This window comes from Leopardus geoffroyi, chromosome E2 (assembly GCF_018350155.1).
Source record: "Leopardus geoffroyi isolate Oge1 chromosome E2, O.geoffroyi_Oge1_pat1.0, whole genome shotgun sequence".
NCBI lineage: Eukaryota > Metazoa > Chordata > Mammalia > Carnivora > Felidae > Leopardus > Leopardus geoffroyi.
Window position 1 is genome coordinate 15,746,018 of NC_059335.1, and position 26,316 is coordinate 15,772,333.

At 52.1% G+C, this 26,316-nt stretch overlaps 1 protein-coding gene across 6 annotated transcripts in view; it reads right to left on the reverse strand.

Moving 5' to 3' along the window:
* Positions 1–26,316, reverse strand: part of SIPA1L3 (signal induced proliferation associated 1 like 3) — a 237,928-nt gene that overhangs the window by 57,998 nt on the left and 153,614 nt on the right. For all 6 annotated transcript variants that reach the window (XM_045440895.1, XM_045440889.1, XM_045440892.1 and 3 more), the window contains 5 exons: positions 23,353–23,456; positions 21,447–21,604; positions 14,681–15,257; positions 7,670–7,944; positions 131–382 (listed from right to left, as the gene is read on the reverse strand). In XM_045440895.1, coding sequence (XP_045296851.1) covers positions 131–382; positions 7,670–7,944; positions 14,681–15,257; positions 21,447–21,604; positions 23,353–23,456 — 1,366 coding nt within the window. The remainder of the gene's footprint in view (positions 1–130; positions 383–7,669; positions 7,945–14,680; positions 15,258–21,446; positions 21,605–23,352; positions 23,457–26,316) is intronic.

The window sequence follows — 26,316 nt, forward strand, 5'->3', positions numbered from 1 at the left end:
AGAAGGAGGAGAAGGAGAGAAAGACTGAGGGGAGAAGGAGACTGGAAAAAAGGGTAGGAGAGAGAAAAGGGCAAAGCACAGAGGAGCTAGACGGGAGGGAGACAGGGTGGCGCCCCTCTTTAGCCCTTACCTCTTGCTGTGCAGGGGCTGGGGCTCCCGGAAGGGGACCATGGGGGTCTGCTTCGGGGGTCGGCTCAGGGATTGGGCATGGCCGGGGGTGCTGGGGCTGGCCCACTTGGAGGCGGGTAGAGAGTTGTGGGAGGCGGGCCCGCTCCACTGCCAGGGAGCGTTGCTGCGGTAGGGGGGCCGGCCCCCGGGGGTCATGCTCTCTGGCTCCGTCTTCGGCTCCGAGGTATTCATGTCATAGGTCTCCAGCCAGCCCCTGGGAAGAAAAACACGGTTACTCCGAAGGGCCCCAGCCCACCAGCACGCTTGCCTGTTGCCCAGGAGAGGCTGCCGTCTCGTCACACTGGGCTGGGTTTCCCGGCCAAATCTGAACCATGAAGGCCTGTTTTAAAGGCCGAGGAGATACCGTTTAAATTGATCTGAAACTTAGCAGCTCGGAGAAGTCAGGACAGGGCCCAACACCCAGGCTCTGACTGCTTGGCCCTCTCTTCCTCATCTCCTCTCCTCACTCTCTCTTTGCCTTCCTTCCTCACCCTTCTCCCTCACCCAGGCCTCAAGTGGGCCAGTGTCCTCCATGGAATGGCTCAGCACCCACCCCCTTCCCCCACAGCAGTCCTTGGGGCCAGAAAGGCGGATGCCCTCAGAATCAAAGGATAGTATCTGCCTTGTTCCAAAGAAGCTCAAAGGCAGCTGGAAGAGGAGCAGGTGACCTACTTTGCAGGGTGATTGAAAAAAAAAAAGCCACAAAATCCAGAACCTTGAAATAGATGCAGAACGGCCTGTGACTCCCCCCAGACCAGGCTGGCATGCAAACCGCAGTGCTCCTGGCTCGAGGCGGGGAGATCCGCAGGCTGGGCTGGCATTCTCCACCGCTGCTGCAGTGCGGCACAGGAGGGGGCTCTGAGCCCAAGGAGGGGGCTGCGCTCGCGAAATCCACCTCCCAACAGCTGTGGGAGCTGAGCCTGGAGGAGCCCGGAAGCTCTCGTGCCCTCATCGAGCTGATCCTCTGTGGCTCTCCTGAGTCCTCTAGAGGGAACTTTCAGGGCTGGCAAAAGATCTCGTGGATTTGGTGGCTGGGGGCTCAGGACGTGGCTGCTAGGGAGTCTTCAAAAGGTGACCCGAGCAGGTGCTCTGGCACCTGGGCCCAGCACGCCGTGTTCTTTAGGAACATTAGCTCCTGTAGGATGGCAGACACCAATGCCTCACCAGGCATCACATGAGGAATGACAGCAATACAAATGTTCAGCAGAACCCGAAGAAATGCCAGGCCCGGGTGGAGGCGGATGAGGGTACCATCACGGTGCTGCAGCGCACACAGCTGCTCTGGCCGGCCCAGCTTTCACACCTCTTCTCCTGAGAGCACGTCTGCGTGCACTTCTCGGCTCCGGGTATGAGAATGTCACCCGGGCCTGGCCAATCAGAAACTCCTCTCCCTCTGGACACCATGACTGGCACAGGACTGTCATGTGCCTTACGCGGAGACAGCATCAACTCTGGAATGGTTTTTGGAACTCCTGGGGGAAAGATCTAGTTCACTGGGGCTGCTGCACTGGGGAGTCCTAAGCTGAAGGTGTGAAGAAGGGTGGGTCATCTTTGTTCCCACCAAGTGGGAGATGGCCTGAGAATGACAGTGACAGAAAAGGAGATAGGTGATGAAGATTCCTGGTGAGGGCGTCCGAGTCCCTGCGTCTGGCCTCATCTAGATCTTGCTCTGTCTCCTGGTTTGTCAGGTACAGAAGCCAGTAAAGGCTTTGTTTTGCTTCACAAAGTTTGAGTTGGTTCTGTTGTTGGGAACCAGAATCCTGATCACTGCACCGCACTTTAGAGGGAACTTAAGTAACCCGTTCGAGGTCACACTGCCAGTAAGAGGTGGAAACTGGATTTAAATACAGTTAAGTTGATTCCAAAGGCCACAACTTTAACGCCGATGCACACTGGCCCACTGAAGAGTGGTGTGGGAACCAATGAGTGGATTTCTTGGGTCCGTGACTTCTCTCCCAGTTACTGACAGCCTGGCCTTTGGCGAGGAGTCCTTGGGCATGATCTCAGAGAGGGAAACATTATCCAATAATCTTGAAGGTAGCACAGGGCGGTGGGGAGCCAGGGATTCTGGGACAGATGGCCAGTTCAGATCCCAGCCCTGCCACTTACAGCTTGTGTGGCCTTGGGCGAACGATTTCCTTCTCAGAACCTCAGTTTCCTCATCTGTAAGATGGTGGTGGCTGCAAGCATTCTAGAACATTAGGAGAAAGTCTGGCATGTGCCACATGCCTAATAAACAGGATTTGATGCTGTTGCCTTCTCCAGCCGATTCTGTGGCCAATCTGTCTGCTGTTCCCACAGGTTCAGAGGTGAGTGTCCTTTCCATCTTCTCAAGTCCAACCACACCTCCCTGGGGGCTCTGGAACAAATTGTTCCCCACTGGTCTGAGAACTACCAGCACCTAAACCACCCTGAGAACTCAGCAGAGGAATGCAGATGCCTGGGTCTCATCTCTGCTCACCTGAATCAGAATCTTCCTTGAGGTGGGGCCCAGGGATTTGCATTTTACCAAGTTGCCAAAGAGGATTTTGACACATGGAAAAGTTTGAGAAACCCACTTCGTTGATTTGGTTTTTCAATTGTATTTTTTAAGGTTATTTATTTATTTTGAGAGAGAGAGAGCGCACGCACGCTTGTGCAGGCAGAGAAGGGGCAGAAGGGGCAGAGAGAGAAGCCCAAGCAGGCTCTGTGCTATCAATGTGAAGCCTGACATGGAGCTCGATCTCATGAACTGTGAGATCGTGACCTAAGCTGAAACCAAGAGTTGGACGCTCAACTGACTGAGCCACCCAGGCGCCCCTACTTATTGAACTGTTTTTAAAGATTAAAGTGAGATAAAATGCCATTTCCTGTCCCTTATCCCTGTTCTCCAGTTTCACCCACCAGAAGCAAACACAGCTTCCAGTTTCTTGTCTGTTCTTTTGGAAAAATCCTACGCAGGTATATCTATGCAGAGAGATCCTATGCAAACAGTATTTAAAACAGAAGTTGGGGCGCCTGGGTGGCTCAGTCGGTTGAGCGTCCGACTTCAGCTCCGGTCATGATCTCACGGTCCGTGAGTTCGAGCCCCGTGTCGGGCTCTGTGCTGACAGCTCAGAGCCCGGAGCCTGTTTCAGATTCTGTGTCTCCCTCTCTCTCTGACCCTCCCCAGCTCATGCTCTGTCTCAAAAATAAATAAACATTAAAAAAATTTTTTTTAAATAAATAAATAAAATAGAAATAAAAAGAATAGCACACTTAACTCCAAATATCATCTTGCTCCCCCTTCTCTCCTTGCTCCCCAGTTACTATTTCTTACCAGGCCCTCTCAGCACAAACAAATTCACTTTATTTCCTTTAAACAATCAAATACTATTGCGTCACACGGATGCCCTAGGATTTACTTAGCTGGTCCTCTATGGTTAGATATTTAGGTTGCTTCTAGTCTTGTGCTTGACCAATAGTGTTGCACTAAACACCGTGTTCCAACCTCAGCCCACATGCAGGAGGCATCTGAGAGAGGACCGCCCCCAGGCTCACAGACCTCTGTCTTCACTGCCTCCTGTCCTCAATTCCCAACAGCCTAGTTGCTGGAGGCCACGGGGACTCCTTTCTTACCTCTCTTACTTACTTACTTGTGTGGTTTCAATTTTCCTTCTCAGGGAGGAGTTTCTAACCCTCTTGACTGGAGCTCCTGAGTCTAACTAAAGGGGATAAAAGCATCCCAGACTGCCTTCCCCATCAGGAAGTGACAGAGAAAAGTGAGATGAGAACATCCCTCCTGAGCCTGTGCAAGCGCCTAAAATCAAGATGACCATCTCATTAGGCTGTGGGATGTTCTCACAGCTACCCGGCCTGGCTCAGCTGTGGCCAGTGGTGCTGGGATCACTCAAGAACTCATCCTGTGGCTTGGGAGTGTGTGGATGACCCACTCTACCCTATTCAGTGTCTGAAGAGCATGGGGTCCAGATGCACACCATGCTGAGCCTGGCTGGTGGCAGGGACAGCACCTCTGCCCATCCCTGTGCGTCTCCCCTCAGAGCTTATCTTGCCATTTGAGCCAGAAGAGGCCAAGGCTGCAGCAAGAGGCTGGAGAGACCCCCGAGTTGGGATTATCAGCTCTGCAAATGAGGTCAGCCAGACACCTCTGCATTTGAAGAACAACAAAAACCACACAAGTCTCAGCCCACACCTGCCCTTGCAAACAGGAGATTCTGTTTCTGTGGCTGCCTTATAAAGGCAGCAGGCTGACAGTTCTCCTAACGAGGGCAGGGAGCGGGGTTCATCTGTCTGGTCATGCCCTCCCTGGCCTGGTCTCCCCAAAGCCTCCCCAAAGCTGGAGAAGGAACTTGCAGACTTTCACTTTTGCTTCAGTTGGCCCCTACCTGCAGGTCCAGGGAGTCTTTGCGGCCTCTTGCGCACCTCCAGTTTTGGAGTCGTCCGGCAGGCGGGCTGGCTTACCGTGTGCACACGTGTGGGCATGGGTGTGGGTGCAAAGCAAGGCGGCGGGGAAGGGGGGGGGAGTCTGCTGGGGAGCTCGCCTGCGGACTTACTTTGGCTCGACTTGCCCCTGCAGAGCCCGGCACGGGTGTGGCCGGGCCAAGGCGCCACAAGGGGGCTGAGAGAAGGGGACGCCTGGGGTTAGACTGGAGTCCCAAGGCGGGAGACTGGGGAGGTGGGAGAGGGGAGGCCAAGCCCTTGGCTGAAGGATTTCGCCGTGCCCAGAACTGCCCCCTACCAAGGTCAGAGCAAGCGCGAAGGGGCGGATGGAGCCACCACCCCTGGGCATGCGCACAGCGTTCTGAGGCGGTGGAACACGGCGGGGCCGGGACACCTGGATTGAGGTTTGTTGGCCACTTAGTAGCTGTACAACCCTGCGCAAGTGACGGGTCCAGTCTGGGACTCAGCTTGCTCGTCTGTAAAGTGAGGAGGACGCCAGCCCTGTGAGGTCACATGTATGTAGCCATCAGGGTCCCCTCATCTCACCTCCCCTTTGGCTCACTCTGCTCCTGACCCCCTTTCTGGGCTGTCAACAAGCCGAGGGCCTTTGTCCTCACTTTTGTAATGGCCACTCCCCCCTGCAAGGCCTTTCTTCTGGCTCCATCTCACCTTCAGGCCTTCCCTGACCACCCTGTCCAAAGTCAGACAGCGCTCTTTACTTCCTCACACCCAGTATCTCCCAGCTGGTGTCTCTAGAGCACCTCCTACAGGCCAAGGGCTGTTCTCTGTGCTTTACAAAGCTTTTCTCCAACTTCCCAACTGCCTTTGGGGAAAGGACCTATTACTGTCCTCATTTTACAAATGAAGAAACCGAGGCACAGGGTAAGAGGCCACTAGCCCGGGGCCACAGTCACTACGGGGCAGAGCTAAGATTCAAACCTAGGTAATCTCACCGTAGAGCCTGCCTTCCCCACTATGCTCAACTGCCTCCCCCTCTGCTATGTGAAATCATCCTATTTGCTTACTTGTTTATTGTCTGCCTCCCCTGATCCATTCGGTAGCTCTATGAGGGCCAAGGCCTTGACTGTCTCCTGTGCAACTGTGTTTCCAGCACTTGGAAGGTAGTGATATTCTCTCTCTCTCTTTCTGTCTCCGGTCACCTCTGGAGGTTGCTAGGGTACCAACTCGTTATTCTGAAAGCTGCATTTACCTTGCCTTTTCCATATAATAAATTATACCTCAGAGTAACCAAATAGTTACCGAAAGAACATTCTTTTTAGAAAAATTTCAGTCAATACATGAAGGAGGAATGATGGAATTGAGAATACCACTCGCTACCATGTGATGCATGACAAAATAACTGATCTAGGCAATCATGTCAAAGAGCTGCTGAGGGGGACAGTGCATAATGACGGGTCAGCTGCTACCATCTGAACCCTCCGACTGCCCTTAGGGTCACTCACGGAGGGGCAACCAGACACGTGGTGCCTCTTGACAGACACACACCTAGGAAGTGGTGTTACCAAAAGAAATTTAACCAGAATTGGATCAAGCTTCTACATCAAACTCCAGTTTACAGGAAATTCATGTGCTAGAGAAACAGGGTAAAGGACATCAGAGGGATGCAAGCAGCTAAATCCAGGAAGTGAGAAACTCTGAAGGACAAGTAACCTGGCTTCTTCCCAAACTAAACTGCAAGGGGAATAGAAAAGAGGAAGGAGAAGCTTATAGGTTAAGAGAGCCTAAAGACACTCATCAACCACATACAACAGGAGGAGCCTGATTAACAAAACAACTCTTCTAAAAACATTTTTCTTTTTTTAATTTTAGGGGGAGAGTGGTAGACAGAGAGGGAGAGAGAGTATCTTAAGAAGGCTCTGTGCTGAGCCCCACACGGGGACTGTGAGATCATGACCTGAGCCGAAATCAAGAGTCAGATTCTTAACTGACTGAGCCAGCCAGGTGCCCCAACAAAACAATTATTTTTAAAAAAGATCTCTCTGATACAACAGAAAGGTAAACACAGATGGGTAATTGATACTAACTTACTGTTAAAATTTTTAAGCAACATCGTAATTTTTTAGAGGTGCTTATTGAGTAGAGATACATTCTAAACATTGGGATGGATTCAAATGATACAAGATAGGGGTTCAAATAATCCAAGATAGGGAGGTACAGAGATTGAAAAAAAACCAACCCAAAACTTGCCACATGTTGCTTAGTGTTGAAACGGGGCTCAGTACACTTTTAATATGTTTGAAGTGTTCCAGTAAAAAAAACCCAAACAAACTCTCCGCTGTCTTCCCACTTTCCGTGGAGTAAAACCTGGGCCTGTCACTGTGTCCATAAGCTCCCCCAAAGGTTGCCCCCACCTCTCACCCCTGTTCCAGCCACACTGGTCTCTCCGTGCTGCACGGACAGATGTGTCACACACACTCACACTCACACTTTGGAGCCTCTGTCCACACTCTGTCTGGGACCCCTGGCCCAGAGAAGACCACAAGGCTGCCTCCACCCAGTAGCCCTCCCTGATAATGTAAGCAGTTCTCCCACCATGGGGCAGGCCCTTTATTTACTCTGCTTTAGTTTTCTTCTTAAGCCTTATTACTGCCTGGTCCTGCATTATATCTATTTAATTACTGCCTGTCCCTCCCTCTAGAACACAAACTTCTAGGGAACAGGCGCTCTGTCTCGTTACTGCTGTATCCCCAGCTTCGAATGGAGCTTGCACATACTCGGGGCGCAATAAATATGTGTTGAAGGAGTGAATCCAGTACAGTGTGGCCTCGGGGCAAGCTACTTTTCACGCTGTGTGCATCATCTACAAAATGGAACTGATGAGAGTGCCCACCTCGTGGGGCTGTTACAGACATTAAATGGGACAGTACACATTTGCAGAGCTTCAACCGTAACTGGCACGCAGTATGTGCTTGATAGTTGCGGACTCTCACCTGGTTGCCGTCGTGGCTCTTCCTCCTGAGAAAGGCCCTCGAGTGACAGCACTGGGGCGGGGGCACACGCGGGTTCTCTGGAAGCTGCCAACCCCCACCTGGCTCCCACCTTACAGGGCAGATGCCCTTACCTCCGGGGCGTGCCGTCGTCGAAAGGAGGGATGATGACCACCTTGACAGTGACGGAGGTGCGCAGGAGGTCGATCATCTGATCGTGGGTCAGTGTGACCACGGCCACCTTGCAGATCTCCACCAGTCGGCTACCTTGCCGGAGGCCGGCCTGCCAGGCAAACCCGTAGTCCTCCACCTCGGCCACTGTCCCATCATACTTCACGTGGAAGCCCAGCTGCCCGAGCCCGTTCCGCCGCAGGGTCATGTCCACCGTCTCCCAGCCATTGGTCATGACCTGTAGGCGACAGGTAGGATCTAGCCTCAGAAGCTGTTTGGGGGCCAGCTCTGGACGATCCCTGTACAGATTTCCCCGCTTTGGGGCCAAAGACCCTGCTGACTCCCATCTCTCCCAGGTGATGCCAGGGTATAGGAGCACAAACACCTACCTAGTCTCAGCCTGGACCCCTGACTTCTGAAGACAAAATGTGGATATGCAACTATATGGCTTATTAGCTTGCAGAGATGGTGGCAGTCAGGAGCCAGCCATGTATTCCAAAGGCCCCCGGCCTCCCTCCTTCCCAGCTATAGCAGGATTATACTTCTTGGCCCCTTGAGGGGGGGTGGGCTCTGGGACTTGTTTTGGTCACAACTTGAGCTTTGAGTGGAACTGTCATGTCATTTAGGTTGGGGCATTTACTTGCTAGAGTGAGACCCCCCCCCCTCCCCCCATAGGCCTTTCCCCTCTACCACAGCTACCAGGATTATTCCAGATAATGGCTGTCTGGTCAGCTAGAGTTCCAGAGTTAGAACAATGTGGAGCAGAGATCTCTGGTGAACCCAAGACGGACACGTAGTGTGAGCAACAGATAAACCTTTGTTGTTCTATTTTTTTTTTAATATATGAAATTTATTGTCAAATTGGCTTCCATACAACACCCAGTGCTCATCCCAAAACATGCCCTCTTCAATGCCCATCACCTACCCTCCCCTCCCTCCCAAACCTTTGTTGTTCTAAGCCACTATTTTATCCTGACACAGTGACTCTGAACAAAGTAAGCCGGAGGAGCAACCAACCAGAGATCCTGGGATCTTTTCTGGGTGGGGGCTCGCGCCATATTCTTTACTTCCTCATTCTCAGAGGCACAAACCCCTTCCCAATCTCCTCCTCAGACCGTCCTCCAGCCTGGACCTGACCAGACCACACAAGGCCTTGCTTCATCCATGTGTGGTTTTTGCCATGATACTGTATACTGTAAACAGGAGGACCCGCGGAAGAGGACCTCAGCCCTTCAGCATGTCCTTAGGGATTCTCTCCTCTTCTTGGGAGAAAAGAACCTAACAAGCCACGGCTACGGCTATTAAACAAGTCACATTGAGATCTGTCTGCCCTCTCCTAAAACTGCATTAAGGAAACAGAACGTGTAATAGTTCAAATTGCCTGTGAGACGCCATTCCCTGGCTAGAAGTTATGGTATTTGAACGTACTTGTTACAACAGTGGCTTTCACACTTTTTCTGGCCACTGCGCACATTAAGCAGGTTGTATGTCACAAACCAGTCTATGCATTCACACGTGCATTAACCACAAATATTCCTTGCAATCCAAATCGATCACATTCCTGAGTATAGGTAGCAGGAAATGAAGAGTGTGGACGGGAAAGGACCCACCTGAAGACATAACCACATTTGACGCAGATGGGGAGAATTTGGAAAGTGGGGGACAAATGTAGCACTGGGGCAACACCTCACAAAGGACTACTTATCCTTACTTACTGGGATGGACTGCGATACTCTGTCTTCTTTCCTATCCTGTCCTCAAAAATTCTTGATTGAGACCCAGTAATTGATTTCACAGTCCAACTTGTTCACGTGACAAGAAAGAATTATTGTTCCTTCTTTATGTGTGACAATGACAAGACAGTTGTTTTTTGGGGGTCTGTGCGTTTTCAGGATAAATGCTGAAATGTGTACAGATGATATGATAGGATGTCTAGGATTTGTTTTGAAATAATCAGGTGGAAGGGAAGGGAGGGAAGGAAGAAACAAGACTGGCCACGGGCTGGCTGATAATCGCGGAAAACTGGTGAAGGCCCAGGAGTTCGCTAGGTGAGTCTCTTTACTTTGGTGTATGTTCGACATTTTCCATAGTTAAAAAGTTTAAAAAACCAGTTGCAGAGGAAAGCCTGGTGTTCAGTGCATCAGAAGAGAAAGTTGTGACTGACTTCATCCTAGCCCGTGACTTCTGCTTGGGGAGTCAAAATTCTTCTCCTTGAAGCAGTCACCCTTGTGTCCACAGAATCTGGTTGTGGGTTACAGAGAAACGTCTGGTGTGTCTGTGCCCCTGACCAATTAGGCCACACCAGCCCAGGAGGGGGTGGGGAGGGCCTGACCTTCCTCAGAGGCTTCAGCGAGGCTGCTGACTGCCGTCCATTCTCCACTCTTCCCTTCCTCCTTTCAGTACCAAGACCTCCCACGGCAAAACAGATTTGGATGGGCGCACAGCCACACGGCTGAGGCCCCCCATGTCTCAGCTTCTCTCGCAGCTAGGTATGGACATATGACTTGGTTTTGGCCAACAGGACAGGAGTGGAAGTGATGGAATTTCTGGGTTGTGCTCTTCAAAATAAAATTGCTTGCCCTCCACACTCACGCCTTCTGCCTCCCCACAGACAGGAACGGGGATATGGAGTCATACCAACCAATACAGAAGGAAAATGAGGTGTCACAAAACAAAAGGGGTGTAAGTCCCTGAGCTGTCCCTGCCACTTTGAGCAGCCTGGGCATTAACTACAAGAGAAAGAAACTCCCACCTTGTTTTGGCCACTGGATCTCTCAGTCTCTTTTAGCAGCTCAGCCTGTAGCGACCCACTACAGTTGTTTTCGATCATTTTGGAGAGAGAGGAGAGAGCCGGTAACTGAACTCTGTAGCTGCTGTCTCTTAAACCCTTTTTTTTTTTTTAATGTTTATTTATTTTTCAGAGGGTTGGGAGAGGCAGAGAGAGAGGGGGACAGATGATCTGAAGCAGGTTCTGCTCTGACAGCAGAAATCCCAGTGAGGGGCTCGATCCCATGAACTGTGAGATCATGACCTGAGCTGGACACTTAGCCAACTGCACCACCCAGGCGCCCCAAACCTTTTTTTTTTTTTTTTTTTTAAAGTTAATTTATTTTGAGAGAGACACAGAGAGAAAGACAGAGAATCCCAAGCGGCACTGTCAGCACAGAGCCCGATGCGGGGCTTGAAGTAACAAAATGTGAGATCATGACCTGAGCCAAAGTCACAAGTCAGATGCTTAACCAACTGAGCCTCCCAGGCACCCCTGCTCTCTTAAATGTCTGACAATTCTGTCCCCTTTGCTTTTCTAACAAACCAAAGGAAGCCCCACCTGAAGAACAGAAGCATTCCTGACGTTTACAAGATTCTAGAAAGGCCCCATGGCACAGGGAACACCTTACGAGACCAAACACATACCTGTTCAGAGGACCCTCTGCCAGGCCAACCCTGCCTTTTTAAAGTTCATCTTCCTGGGGACTGATCTGTGTGTGCCAGGCACTGATTAAGCCCTTCATATGCCCAATTTCACCATTATCTCACTTGTGAAGCAGGTACAACTGCTTTGCTTATCTTTCAGATGTTAAGACCTGTACAGACCTGACTTTTTAACTCTTGCTTTTACCTTCCACGCTGTATTCCCCGCTGCCCCCTTTTTTTATTTCCCCCTCATTCTTCACCAGGACGATTCCTACTTCTTGTTCTGATCTCGGTTTAAAAGTTATTTCCTCAGGGAGCCCCCCATCCCAGGCTCACAAGCTGGGGTACTCGGTGGGCAGTGTACATGAGACGCAAGTTGGTGGAATGTGGCTAAATGCTGCACTTGTGCCCCATCTGAAGCGGACACTTATGGCCTTGCCTCGGCTGACCTGTGCAAATGCACGTCCAGCACAGCCAGATCCCCCGGAAAGACACACTTCTATGAAGTCTTCCGAATGCTAAGCTTTGGTAACCAACTGAGTATGTCTGGGGGCTACATCCAACCTGTGGGCTTGAGACCTCTCCCCACGATAGGTTCCCTGGCATCCTCAATACTTCCTCTTTAACCTCTCGGCACTTGTAACTCCTTATTCGGTATCTGCCTCAGATGGGAGTCCTGGGAGGGCGGCCACGGCCCATCACGGTCACTGCTGTGTCCCAGCACTGTCCGGCTCAGAGACAGGGGCATAACTTAACAAACGAAGGATGTCTGACTCCTGGCTCTGCTGGGGAGGGCAGGGACTCCTTGCCCTGGAGCGCTCTGCGCAGCAGACAGATTTGCCATCATGAGTCATTTAAGATGGGCTTGTCCCTTCGCAGAAGATGGCTTACGTCATCACTTCCTGGCCACCTGGTTCCTCAGTGGGCTTTGGGGCACTGAGATTGTGAGGAGGGCTGCGGTAACGGGCTGCAAAACACTGCGCCAACAGTAGGCTCGGGGGTGGGTGTGGGACGGAGTGGCATAGAGAGGATGTGGGTAAAATGTGTAACCTGGCGCGGTGCCTGGCACGGTCACTGCACAAGAAACGTGAGCTGCTGTCAGGATTTGGGGAGGAAGAATCCTCTCGTGTTAAAGAACCCAGGTACTTAACTCTCTCTGGGTTCCAGGTTCCTCATCCGTGAAGTGGGGATGATAATGGTATCTCCCTCACCGGGTTTTTGTGAGGAGAAAATGCCAAGTCGTGCAAGGCACTGAGCAGGGTCGGACAGCCCTCCACAAATGTTTGCTCTTGCTATTACTATAGGGTAGTGATGCACCCATGCGTTCAGTACAAGTTCACTGAGCGTCTCCTGCATACGGGCTTGAGTGCTAAGGACAGCGCAGTGAACAACAAATACACAAATACACTTTGTGTGGTGGTAAGTGCCATGGAGAAAATTAAAGCAGGGTAAGTGGGTGGAATATGCTCAGTCGGGGTAGGGGGTTGCGATTTTACATATGAGGCCTCCCTGATAAGATGACATGTGACTAAAGTGCTCCAGTGAGAGAGTGCGGGCAGTGGAAAGGCTGGTTGCCTGCCTAGCACACTCGGGAAGCAGCAAAGGTCTGTGTATCCAGGGCAGAGAGAGCGACAGGATGCCAGATCACGTGGGGTCTCACAGGCTACTGCAAGGACTCTGGCTTTCACCTAGGGTGGGCAGACGGTTCTGAGCATAGCAGTGATGGGACCAGACCCCTTGGGACTGCCTTACTGAGGACAGAACATAGGGAAGCAAGGGTGGAGGCGAGGGAGACAGGGAGGAGGTGACTGCAGAGTCCAGGAGAGGCTGGGGGAGGCTGTGGAAGGGGAGGGGTGGCTGGAGACTGCCCACCGGAGCCAGACGGGATGTGGGTGTGAGAGGAAGAGAACAGCAAGGCTGATGCCAAGGCTTTTGACTTCGACAAATGGAGCAACGGACTTGCCCTTTATGTTAACAGGAAAATTCTGGGGGGCAGGGGAGGAAAACCAGGAGTTTGCTCTTGGACATGTTTCAGGGGCTTAGAGACACCTGGGTGGAGATGCCGATAAGCTACCAGTCTCGAGTTTGGACACAGATAGGTTCTGGAGTCAGGAAAACCTGGATTCAGATCCCAGTCTGCCATCTGCTGGCTGCATGACCTTATGTGAGTATCTATACCTCTCTGAGCCTCAATTTCCTCATCTTGTCAAGTGGAGATACGAACAGTACCTACACTCCATGGGGTGGTGAAAGACTGTGAGATCACGCACGTAAAATGCTTATTAGCACAGACTCAGGGTTCAATTAAACTCATTCAACTAGCCAACCAATTAGTATTTACTGAACACCTACTACGTGCCAGGCAGTCCTGATGGAGGCACGGGACATTCGCAAGTGAATAAAACAGATGGAGGCCCTGGTTCTCCGACCCCACATCCGTGTTGCTACCAAAAACTAATGTTGTTACCTAAAGCTAAGCATGAATTTTGGGCGAGGAAAGCTGAGGGCAGGGCCTTATCAATCCAACCTGAACTTAATGAGACAGTGCAAAGGCCCAGAAGGGTGAACATGGTGGGATCTGGAGGTCACAGCCCACCAAGTCAGGCAAGCTTGTCTGGGCAACATAACTCATCCAATCCTTAAAACTTTCACGTGACGTATGGTAATTTTTGTTCCCATTTTTCAGATGGGGAAACTGAGTCACACAGCAGTTAAGAACTTGGCTCAAGGTCGCACGGCTGGCCAGTGGCACTGCCAGGACTTGAAGCCAGGCCTTCTGACTCTAGAACCCGGGTCCCATGTTACGCACCCTTCCCTTACTCACATGCACGACCCGCCCTCCTGTTAAACCCACCAAGAGCCCATTGCTGACTACAGCGTTCCTTTTCACAGAGCTCAGATGTGGCCCGAGTACTTCATACCACAGTGCTTCAAGCCTTCACCAACCTAGCTGTCACCCGACTTGAAATCTCTCACTCTTGCTTTGGCCACCAGTCTGAGTCGGAGAGGTCTACCAGGAGTTTAGGGTAAGAATTCACCCAGACTGTGAACCTTCGTCTTTTAACAGAGGAAGTTAAGCCACTCAGGTTTATCGTGATTACCGATGTGGACTTATTCCTGCTATATAACTTTCTGTTTGTTTGTTTCTTGTACTCTGCTTTCTCATGTTCTCCCCAGGTCCCTGCTTATGCCCTATCCTCTAGTGGCCTGGAAGCTTTTCATTCCATTTTAATTCTTCCCCAAAGTACCCTGGAATTTTGAATGTAAGCATAAACTTATATCTCCTATCAACTTCTAGAGTGAATAAATACATCTCTGTCTTCCCAAGGTGATGACAATGGAGAGCCTTGGATCCCTGGCCCGAACCTTCCCTAGAAAAGAACCCAGGGTGCAGGGCCCACAAGCCCCCCTAGTGTGTAAGTGGCAATTCTGGTTCTCTTGGGGTCAGTTAGTGTCCTGGCCTGACTGACTGGGCTGGGGTGGGGGTGGGGGGGGGTGGTTCCCCAAGGCCTGGGCCAAACCACAGAAGTGCTGTACCACTGCCGAGCTCTCTCCCTTACCTTCAGTCTCTGGACGATTTCCCTTATGTCGTCCACAGAGCCTTCCGTGGACTGCACGAAGATGTGGTCCCCTCGCCCATAGAAGATTTTGAGAGTGGAGGAGTCTGGGGTCCAGCCGATGACATCCCCACAGTAGCAGTTGAACACCACCTCCTTGGTGCGAAGGTCCAGGAGCACCACAAACTCATTGGAAATCCCCAAAATGCAGTCAATTTCTACCCCCTGGGCATAGTCCTGGGCCGCCACCCTCCAGGCGATGGCGCCTGCGCTGTGCTGCTCAGCGCCTGCCCGTGCTTTTGTCTTTTCCTTCTTCTTGGAGGTCAGGGAGATGAGGTTAAATTTGCCAGTGGAGTCAATGGGTGTGTTAGAGACACAGTTTTCAGCCAGGTCCTTGAGGTACTCCTGGCGGGTCCTGGTGGCCATGGTGTGGAATTTGTCAGACTTGTGTGCAGCGTTCTCGGCATTAATCACCTTGGCCAGCAAGAAGTCTCTGAAGACATCAGACTTGCGGAATGTGGTTCCACTGGGGATGGGGGGACCAAAAGCAGGAGCATCTTTGGATCGGGTCACAGCCATACTGAGGAGGGAGACATAGATGGTAGAAAGAAAGGCACTTGAGATTCCCTTCAGAAAGAAAACATGCAATCAGACACAGGAGTGTGCTTTGTAGGAAATAGTTACGTCTAACTAGTAAGTTGCTAGCTAGACTGGAAACTTTCGACAGCCTTAGGGCGTGTATACGCATTTTTTTTACTTCCTAGAACATCCACTGCTGTTAGAACATCCACTGCTGTTCAAAGAAGAATTCTCCTACCGCTGTTCCATTTTGGTTATTCTCACCTTACATACATATAAACTGTGTGGTAGGGTACAGTTTGGCAAACACTCACTCCTCCCTCTCCACCTTTGAGGGGAGGTACGTCCCCACCCTCCTGATCCTGGGTAACTTGATTTAGCCAATGGTTTTCAAGCAAGGCATGCCTCCTGCGCTCCTGCCTTCTCCGGGAGCTAAACATGCCCCATGGGGGCCCCAGACGGATGAGGGACACCTGTAGCAGACCTGGACCCAATCCGTGGCCGGGAGCCAAGGCCAGTCAGACCTGTGGATGTGTGGGCCAGAGAGACATGTTAATGTCTGTGAGCCACTTGAGTTTTCGGGTGGTTTGTTAAGCAGCATTATTATCAGAACATCTGACTGATACACGACATTTATGTGATTTACTTCTTTCAAACATTTGTGTGACATTGTTTAACATACTTTGTAAATCTTCTCTACGTGGGTTATTTTGAAAATTCATTGTAACGAGAGGTTAGAAGGCACCCTTCCTACTTCAGTTTCGACTGAGGTGCCGTGGTGACAGAAATGAAATAGCGAATGGATGAGAAAGTAAAAAGGAAATAATCTAAAACCTGTTCTGCCAAACCAATGAACCTCCTTACCCCCTACGCAAACTACAGAGGGAGCTGCTGGAAGGAACATCTTTGGAGAAAGCTGGGTGGCGAACACCATCATCTCTGCACCCACTCTCGCTGGCAGCAGGGGCCTCTGAGGTGAGCCTGCAGTCAAGAGGAGCCTGGGGGACCAGGAGGGTGCACAGGGAGCCCAGAGAATTCGTAGTCAGCTGTGGTCACAGTCCCAGGGACACTCCCCTGCCTCCCATTTCCTCCTCGTGCTCCAACCCTCGACAGGCCAGAAACAGGTCAACATGGAACAGAGGAGAGGTGAGAAGGAGCAGCCCTGAGCTGGGAGGTGGGAGAATTTGCTGAGAAGTCAAATCTGGAGATTTGATGAGTATCTCAGATGTGTTGTTCCAATGACCAAACTGAGTGGACACTCCAGTGGCTATAGAGCAGCGGATTTCTACAGTCAGGAAGTCAGGCAGAGAGGCTACGGCTCCTCCCAGAGTCACCACCCAGGGGCAGGGGAGCGCGACACTGGCTGGAAGATGTTAAAGAGTGGTGGAGACACCATAAGCTATGCTGTTTACATGATGATGATTAAAAGCAGTATGAGTTGCTGGAAACGAGCGAGCAGTCAGCTTGCTAAGATTTTCTTAGAGCATTGTATTCATCCTCCACAAAAACCTCACCTTATGAGTACTGCGTTAGGAGAGATTTCCTAATGCTTCTCTTCCCACCGTAGAATAATTTTTAAGTAACGAGATTCCTAACTAAAACATATTCCATGGAACCCAAACACAGTGTAAGGCTTGTTTGGGTTCTGACTCCCAAGCCCCCACCCTCCCCCAACGTGACAAAGGGGTGGCAGTGTAACATTCCTGCATCTATTTGACAAGCATTTCTGGGATGCTCTGTTGGACGCTGGGGATACAGCAGTCCCTGGCCTCCAGAGCTTTTAATCCAGGAAGAGAGGCATACTAAACAAACTTACAAATTAATTTATAAAGACAAAGGAAGTGAATGGGGTACAGACAGAACAACAGAAGGACCTGATATGGACAGGGAAACCCCAGGAGGGCCTCTCTGAAGAAGTGATTATTACACTGGGATTGGAGGCTGAGTAGGAGCCAGAGGAAGAGCTGAGGGGAGGGCCCTGCAGGCAGTGGGCGCTGAATGTTCAACGCCTGACTGCGGAAGACGAGGCTGGGGTGGTCTGAGCCCAGACAGTGAAGAGTCAGATGCTCAAAAGGTCACTGCGGGCCAGGCCTCGCAGGGCCTTGATGGCGTGTTAGCGCTTTTCATCTTGATCGTGAGACCAAGCAATCATTTCACCATCTGGGCTGGCTCGTCACGATCTGCACCCCCAGATCCGGTGTCTGCTGCTCTCCGCCCTGCTCAGTGCCCTGGCAGGTGGGTTTCTGCAGGCTATCACCTTCACCTGGGTTCCCATGCCCTCCAGCTTCCAGTGAATTTGGTCAACAGGAAGCACCAGCAGGAGGTGACAGGAGAGAGAAGTTCAAGAATTTCTTTCTCTTCACGGCCTTCTTGTTGGGCTGGGATAGCGGCTGTGGTTGAGTCCTTGATCCTTCAACTCACAGCCATAGATAGCTCCTGCCTGGTGCCTCCTCTCCCAGAGCCACAGCTCTCTCTAGCTTCCAGAAACTTCTCCCATCCTCTCTAACCTCAAGCCGAAGGGGTGGGTGATGGCTCCCTGCTGCTGGTGGTTCCCAGATGCCTCGCTTTCCTGTACTTGTTCCCCTAACCTAAACACACCTGTGAATGGACTGTTCGCTAACCCTCAGTTAAAACCCTAAGGGAGGCATCTGCTTCCTGAGGGTCCATGATGGACACAGGTGCTAGCAACAAGTGACAACCAGACTGACAACCTGCGAGGATCACCATGGCTGCCCCATGAGGAAAGCACTGGAAGGCGCCTGGGGCAGGAGACTGTCAAAGGAGCCCTTGCACACCCCAGGTGGGTCAGGCCAGATCCCGTGCTCACCACCTCCACTGTTCACTGTCCAGTGACACTCCTCCAGTGCAGGAGTGCCATGTGGGCAGATGCCACACTGAGTTTAGCTGGTCCCCCAGCACCAGCACAGGTGTTCACTATTGATTTAAATAGCGATTTAAACTTGAACAGACCAGGAAGAAACGGATTTCTACCAATGCACAGTGGGTGCAGGTTTGACGGAAAAAGGCACTTTCCAGGGGTGCAGTTCTTCAAAGGCCACACAGACCAGGCAGGTTTTCTGGGCAAAACCTTGTGGGCGTGGCCTTGCCTACAGGACGGGGGATGGACCAGATGACTTCGCCAGTCTTTCTAATTAACGGTATGTTCGCATTGTACGTTACAGCTGTGAACAGCGCTGCGACGGCCCCGGTCAGCGCTTGGCTGCGTAGAGTGATGGATTTTGGGTTTCCCCACAGTCCCGATTCATGATTTTAAGAACCATGAAATTGCAAGCTGCTGAAGGCTTCTGGACAATCAGAACAGCTGGTCCTTTGCTTCCCAGCAGGACGGACTGGGTTTTCACAGCCCACAGGCTGCAGGGATGCTGGTGTGCCACCCAGAAACGGCACACTGAAACCGGAAAGGACGGCACCTCGTCACACAACCAGGAGACGGTGCGTCACCAGGTCACCTGGTCACTGTAGCTCAGTATTTCCAGAATATTCACAATTACTCATTCGACAATTCTTTTCTTGGTGCCTAGGATATTTGGGCCAGGCATCTGTCCGGCCAGCAAAAATGTTTTTAGGGCTCACTGTATGGCAAGCCCCGTGTCACAATAGATACATGAAGGGGAATGTGACATGGGGTTACCACCTTCAAGGGAGGCAAGGGCCACGCTAATAAGTCATTTTTACAGCATGAGTGCTGCCACAGAAATGTGTTTGGGGACACAGAGGGGACCGGGTGTGGTCTGTCCGGAGAGCAGCTGCCTGTAGGGAAGGAGGGGAGAGGAAGGGAGAGGGTGTGGGAGGGGGTAAGCTTTGGTTGTATCTTTAACATTTGCTTTCTTTAAAAATAAAGAAAAGAGAGAGAGCTGAAGCAAATATGGCGAAATGTTAACATCTGCTAAATCTGGTGGTAGGCACATGGGTGTCTGTTATATTATTTTCTGTGCTTTTCAGGATGTTTAAAATATTGCATAATAAAAATATTTTAAATTAAATTGTAAGAAACAAGAAGGGTTTGTGAATCAGAAGCAAGCAAGCATCCTGGACACCATGCAAAGGCTGGCCTGGAAAGGTGGGGGGTTGGTGGAAGGTTGCCGTGACAGCCCTGGTGGGAGCGTGGGAAGGGGAGAAAGGCCACCCCCATGCCCCCGGCTCAACCCCCTGCCTCTGACGTGCCAGGAGAGGGAGGCCTTCTCCTCTGTGGTGTGTGTGTGTGTGTGTGTGTGTGTGTGTGTGTGCGCGCGCGCGTGAACAACTCCATCTTCCCTCACCAGGGCTACCTTTCAGCTGCCGAGGAACGTGGGACCTCCGAGTGAGCTCTGACTCTCACAGCCCAGAGGTGTGGGCACGGGTAGCTGCTGCTCAGAGTACCAGATGCAAAGGGGTGAGGACACAGGGGGCCTGTGGCCTGATGCCCCGTGGAGGCCCTGCCATGCAGTGTGCTGGCTCCCAGCAGCCACCTGGGCGGCACATCCAGGACAGTGTTCTGAACCACACGGGCTACGCGGTGGATCCCCCCCTCCCCCTCTCATACACCCGGCTGACACAAGAAAACGGGAGATTCCGGCAATTCCTCAAGACTACCAGTGCACGACGCACACACCCTTGGGCCCAGGGACTCCAGTTTCAGGAATTCTCCCATCTGTATAGTCGGACACAAGTGCAATGAGAGCGGATGCAAGGTTGTTCGCTGCCGGATGGAGGGGAAGAGCGGCTGACAGGAAACGGCCCAGGTGCCCATCGATGGGGGGAGATTCTCACGCATCCGCACGATGGAATGAAAAAGCACTTTATGTATTGGTTTGGAGAGATCTCAAGGATTGGTGAGAAAATACAGGATTCAGAACAGCGTGTGTTATGCTCCATTCGTGTTAAAGAGGTGAAGAAGAATACTTGTAAGCACGTGCTGGTGTATGTATGAAACATCAGGATGCACAAGAAACCGCTAACAGGACAGCTGAGTGGTGGGAGACTGTGACCTTTTTTTTACTTTTTTATGTTACATTTTGTACCTTTTGAATTTCAAACTGTTCTCAGAAAATGGAAAATAGCGCTCCCTTGCCCATTCCCCAGAGCTTGCGGTGCTATCCCAGGGGCAAGTGCTGCCCTTGGCCCGGGGCCTAGGTCCTTGATCAGCTGGTTTTCTTTTTTTTTTTTTTCAACGTTTATTTTTATTTTTGGGACAGAGAGAGACAGAGCATGAACGGGGGAGGGGCAGAGAGAGACGGAGACACAGAATCGGAAACAGGCTCCGGGCTCTGAGCCATCAGCCCAGAGCCCGACGCGGGGCTCGAACTCACGGACCGCGAGATCGTGACCTGGCTGAAGTCGGACGCTTAACCGACTGCGCCACCCAGGCGCCCCAATCAGCTGGTTTTCAAGGACGAGGGCTCTCTCCTCACCCCACACCCAGAGTGCTTTCCATCTGGCCTCTGGGTGCTGGCCACTCTGCTGGTGAGAACTGGGGCTTGGGGAGGATGCTGAACGAGCCTGCGGCCTGTGTCGCCTGTTGATCTATGAACCAGAACCACAGCTCTATCCCTGCCCCCGTCCTTCCAACTTGTGATTTCCCCCTGGGCCACCACTCCTATGCCTCAGCCCTGTGCCTGCTACCCAGGCGTGACGCAGGGGTGGTTTCACTCTACGATGGGCACCTCACCCCCAACCAGATCAGTGAGCCACAATTCTGGGGCTTCTTTTCCTGGGAAAGCAAAGCTTTCTTTTTGCTGGATTTGCAGCTGGGAGGATGTTGAGCTCAGAGCTGCCAGCAAATGAGGCAATGTATAGGAAAGTGGAGCAGATCCAGCTACGCCCGAACCTGTCATTTGGGAGCCGATGTATACGAATGCCTTCTGTCTTAAGCCAGGTTGAGGAGGAGTTTTTGTCACTTGCAACCAAAAGATTCCAGGCAACTACAAATCCCCGATGGTCTCCTTATCAACACTGGGGTGACATGCCCCTTTCTCGCTGAGGATCACTCTCTTGGAAGGCGCGGGAATGTGAGGACAGAGCTTCCCAGAAAGCAACACAGGAGCCGGCCCACCTGGGCGGCTGCTCTCTGCTGGCTGTCTTTCTGCACGCTGCCTGGAGGCTGGGAATCGGCTGCTGTGACTTCCTGTGTGTGCAGGGGTTGGGGGCCGTCCCGGGGCTGTTCCCTGGGGCCCACGCGGGAGGTGCATACCTGTAGCAGACATTATCAGTGCAGGGGTTGTGGGCTCGGACAATGATGAAGACGTGCTGAAAGTGTGAGCGGATGTTCTTGGGGGTGAAAGGCAGCGCCCCCGGCTCCTGGAAGATGATCGTCACAATGTCGTTTCCTATGTGCCTCTTCCTTAGTAGCTGGTGAATGGAAACAGGGGACAGGAGGGCGGCACCAGTTGGCTTGAGGGCCCTGCCTGGACCCTCATGGCAGCCTCCCACCGCCCTGTGGTTCTTGCCCCCCTCTCCCGTCTGGTCCCCACACGCAGCCAGCGAGAGCCCTGGACCTTGGTCGGATCGTGTCTCTCCTCGCTCAGAGCCCTCCAGTGGCTCCACCTCACTCGGGGGAAAAGACCGAGTCCCCACATGGCCCAGGGGGCCCCATGTCCCCCATGCCACCTGCCCCCACCGCCGCTCTGACATCTTCTCCCTCCCTCACTCTGTTCGACCACGCAGGCCTCCTGCCGCTCCTCAAACACGCCTTGTTTCCTCAAGGCCTCTGCAGTGACTGTTCCCTCGGCATGAAACATTCTTCCCAGTCAACTCCATGTGGCTCCCTCTTTCAGGTCTTTGCTGAGACACCTCCCTCCCACGGAGGCCTCCGCTGACTGTCCCCACGACATGCCCTCTCTCTACTATCCTGCCGCCGTCACTCGACATTTATCGACACTCGGCACACGGTGGCTCTTCCCTCTTCCTTCTGTTTCTGGTCTGTCCCTTCCCGCTAACACGTCAGCTCTGCGACGCCAGTGGTTTTGCCTGTTCCGTTTGCGGCCTACTGCTGTGTCCTCGGTGTGAGAGCAGTGCACGGCACACAGCTCTTACAGAATGCTCACAGGTTAACCTTATGAGTCCATGGACACCTGACCACTGCTGGTCTATAAAATCTACAACGTCACCTGTACCAATGGAAATAATATACACTTGCTGAACCACAAGTCTGTGGGGTTTCTGTTCTCTAGAAACTAGGAAGAGTTGTTTCAGGACAGAATCTGCACGGCACATCCAGGAGAGGAGCTGCAGGGAGCAGGTATTAGCTGTTCTTGCCACTTAGCACCCTTTCCTTCTTCTCCTCACAGCCACGCCCCTCCCCTGTGGGAAAGCACCTGCCTGATCTCTATCAGCGTTTCAAGTTGAGCTGACCCCGCTCACCATCCATCCCCAGGGGTGGGCACGCGCTTCTGGCTCGGCCAGTCAGCCCATTCCTTCCCTGCCCCAGGCCCCGGGGACTGGCAAGTGAATAGTCCAACAGGATTCAGCCCTGAAACGTTTCTGGGACACCAGGGAGGCACAGCTGTCTCCCCCCCTGGGGTGGCTACCTTGGTGGGATGTGAGCCGAGGGCAGCTAGGGGGCATCTCTGCCACTACCTGGGAACACCTGAAAATAAGGTCACTATGAAGAAAAGCAGAGCTGCAAAATTCAAAGGGTCCCTAACATGCTTTGAGCCCCTGGATCCAGCCGTACCTAACGCTAGCCCTGTGCTGGCACGTCAGAGTTACATAACCCAGTAAAACCCATTTATTGCTTATGCCAATTTGGTTCGTATTTCTGTTACTTCTGGTTGAAATAACATTGACTGGTTTGTTCTTCTTTCTCACAGGACCCCTGATGACTCAAGAGACCTTGAGGGGAGCTGGGGTAGCTACAGGCAAGCAGGGTGGCTAAGGAACAGCTAGGAAAAAACTGATCTCAAACGACACCTGACCTAGCCTCCATCCCCCCGGTGATGTGACCATGGTGCGGAGGGTCTCCAAGGCCACGGGCGGCAGCAGGAGAGCCCATGCCAGCCAGACAGCCAGCTAATGACCGCGGGGAGGGAGACTGCCTTGGGGTTCAGTTGTGCACCAACGGGAAATCCCACGGGACCCCTGCCCTGGGCCCCACTGACCTGCTGCCTGTTGTTGGGGGTGTAAGGGAGCAGGGTGGAGACGTGGAACATGATCTCGTAGTCCTGGTATGTCGTGTAGAGGGAGTGGGTGCCCGTAGAGTCGGCTGCAACAGAAACACCAGTTAGCACCACGTTTCCCAAACCTCTGGGCTTGTGCCACAGCCCACATGCCATCTGTGTTAGTTTTTAGCTTGATGTTTTCACTTCACTCTACTCTTTAAAATTAAATAAATTTAGGTAAAAAGGAAACCTTATGTTAGACACCCACCAGACTGGTAAAAAAAAAAATTAAAAGTCCGACCGTACCAAGGGTTGGCGGTGACGTAGAATAGAATGACTGGAGCCCTTTATGCGGCTGGTCAGGTGTGCGAATTGGTACAACCACTTTGGAAAACTTTTTCACAACATCTAGTGAACCTAAAGATCAGCTTAACTGATGACTCAACACTTCGTCTCCTGGGATCATAATCCAGAGAAAAGGTACACACGTGCCCTGGGATATGGGTACAGGCACCTTCAAATGTCAGTCACAAGAATGGATCAACCATGAAACGAGCCGCAGTCACCACACGGGCAAATCCCATATATACAATGTTGAATGAAAGATGCCAGACACAAGAGGAGCACGTAGCGTGTGATTCCATTCACGTCACGTTCAAAAACAGGCAAGACAGATGCTACTTAGAGATGCATGTATAGGTGGCAAAACTATGAATGATAATCACGAGAGTCAGGATGCTGGTTATCTCTAACGGGAGGGGGTTGTGATCAGGCAGAAGCACATCCGATTGTTGGCTCCATGTTTCCGAGGGGGAAACTGAGGCACAGGGAGGGAGGGACTTGCCTAAGGTCACACTGCAATGCGCAGTGAAGTCTGGACTGGAACTCGGGATGTGGGACTCCAGTGTTTTCTTAACAGGACTCAGTGTTGCTCTTACCCAAATCCCTAAGCTTCAGCCCTAAAGGCCCTGCACGGTGGGTCCTGCCTGCCTTCCTCACTTCATCCTCTCTCTACATGAACTTCCCTGGACAACAGCCTTTAGACCTCAGGGCTTTTGCATGTGCTGTTCCTTTACCTGGAATACTTTCGGGCTACTTCACTGCCTCTTTTATTCCAACTCACTCTTCTCAGGCCACATGCCATGTTCTCAAGGAGCCCTTCCCCACTCCAACATAAGATCAGGTGCCCCATACATGCTCCTATCATCTTGCTTGAACTGCCCAGGGAGGAAGGCTGGGAGGTTTCTGTGGAGCGCATGAATGAGCCCACGAACCATGTTGCCAGGAACTCCAGGGTGTCATGTTCACCCCGGGAAGCCCATTCTTCCAGCAAGCTTTATCTAGTTGAAGGTGCTGGGGAAACAGTGGTAGAACAGGCCCAAGAGTCCCTGTTCTTGAGGCCTCACATTTGAGGGTGGGGGGGTAGCTGTGACAGGTGAGGGCACTGAAGCCACAGCTGGTCAGTGCCAGAGCCAGGCCCGAAGCCAGAAGACCTTCAGGTGGCTGCAAGCCCAGGGCATCCCTGTCTGGTAGCTGGGGAGACTGGCCGGGAGCACTGTGCTCCTTGGGGTCCTCAGAGAAAATCCGCTTCCTGCAGAAGCCACGTGGCAGCGGCTGGTGTGCCCTCGAGTGCTGATTCTCTGTGAGGCACTGTGCCAGTATCTGACGCTCACGGCCAACTGGGGGACGGGGGGAAAGACTATGGCCGTCACTTCGTGCAGGACGCTGACCCTCAGGAGCAGGCATCTGTCTGAGAAGGCGGACAGTAAGTCTCCGCTTCCTTTTTCTGAGCGCACAGCCCCCACACTGAAGGAATCAGCAACGGAACCACTCCTGCTGCGGGCTTCCAGAGCACCAGGAGCGGACAGGATGCAGGCAGCTCGGGGAGGCCAGGCAGGTCCAGGGTCTGACACAGAGCGAGGGCTCAGTAAGATAGTTCAACACCGCGCTCCCGAGGTAAACACAACTTTACAGATGAGGAAACGGAGGCAGAGACCGCCAAAGCCACTGGTCCAACACCCCTAAACGAGCAATGGCTCATTCCTCCCACTGCTTCCTTCAACAGACAACAGCCATAAGCACCGCCTAACACTTCATTCATGTCTCTAAACGTGGTCTCATCTGGGCCTCCCTTCTCCAGATGAGGAAACTGAGGCATGGCCAGGTAAGGTGAAGAGCCAGTGATCAAGCCACAGCCCCATCACTCAGGGCCCGACTCAGCCTAAGCAACTATCCCAGCTACAGCTCACCTCTAAGGGGTCCTTCCCATAGGGAGCCGTGACGCCAATTTACAACATCACTCTTCCAACCCCCCAAAACTGCCAGGACACATTTTAATCCTATAGATCATATATAAACATATTATGCATATGGATGCATATTTATGTGTGGAAATGCCAGAATGAGTATGTTGTACCTCGCACCTGCCTTAAGAAACAGACCGCCTGCCACCAATACTCTTGTGAAAATGTGAGTATCGTTTCCTAGTTATATCCACACTCTCCCTGGAGGCAACCACTACCTTGAACGTCATGTCCATCACGGCCTTGCTTTTCTGTAGTTTTCCTACGTCAGAACAACCCCCCAGACAATACACTGTTGAATAAAAGCCATCTTTCGGCACCTGCTTTTGTGAGGCCCGCTGTCCACGCTCAACATCAAGTACATGGCCTTCGTCCAGGCTGACGCCTGCAGCTCTAGTTCACTGCTGTCATTGCCACACAGCTCTCTGCCGCACGAAATACCACAATTCTGCCCGTGCACGCTGGGCACCATCCAAGCACTGGTGGTTATGAATATTCAGGACATCTCCCAACGCACATGTGCATGAGTTCCCAGAGGACATGTCTAGGAGCGCAACTGCTGACTCACAGGGTAGGTGGGTCTTTAAACTTTACTAGAACATGCCATACTGTTTTCCAAAGCGGTCGCACTCTCTGCACCCCCGTCAGCAGAGTCTGAGAG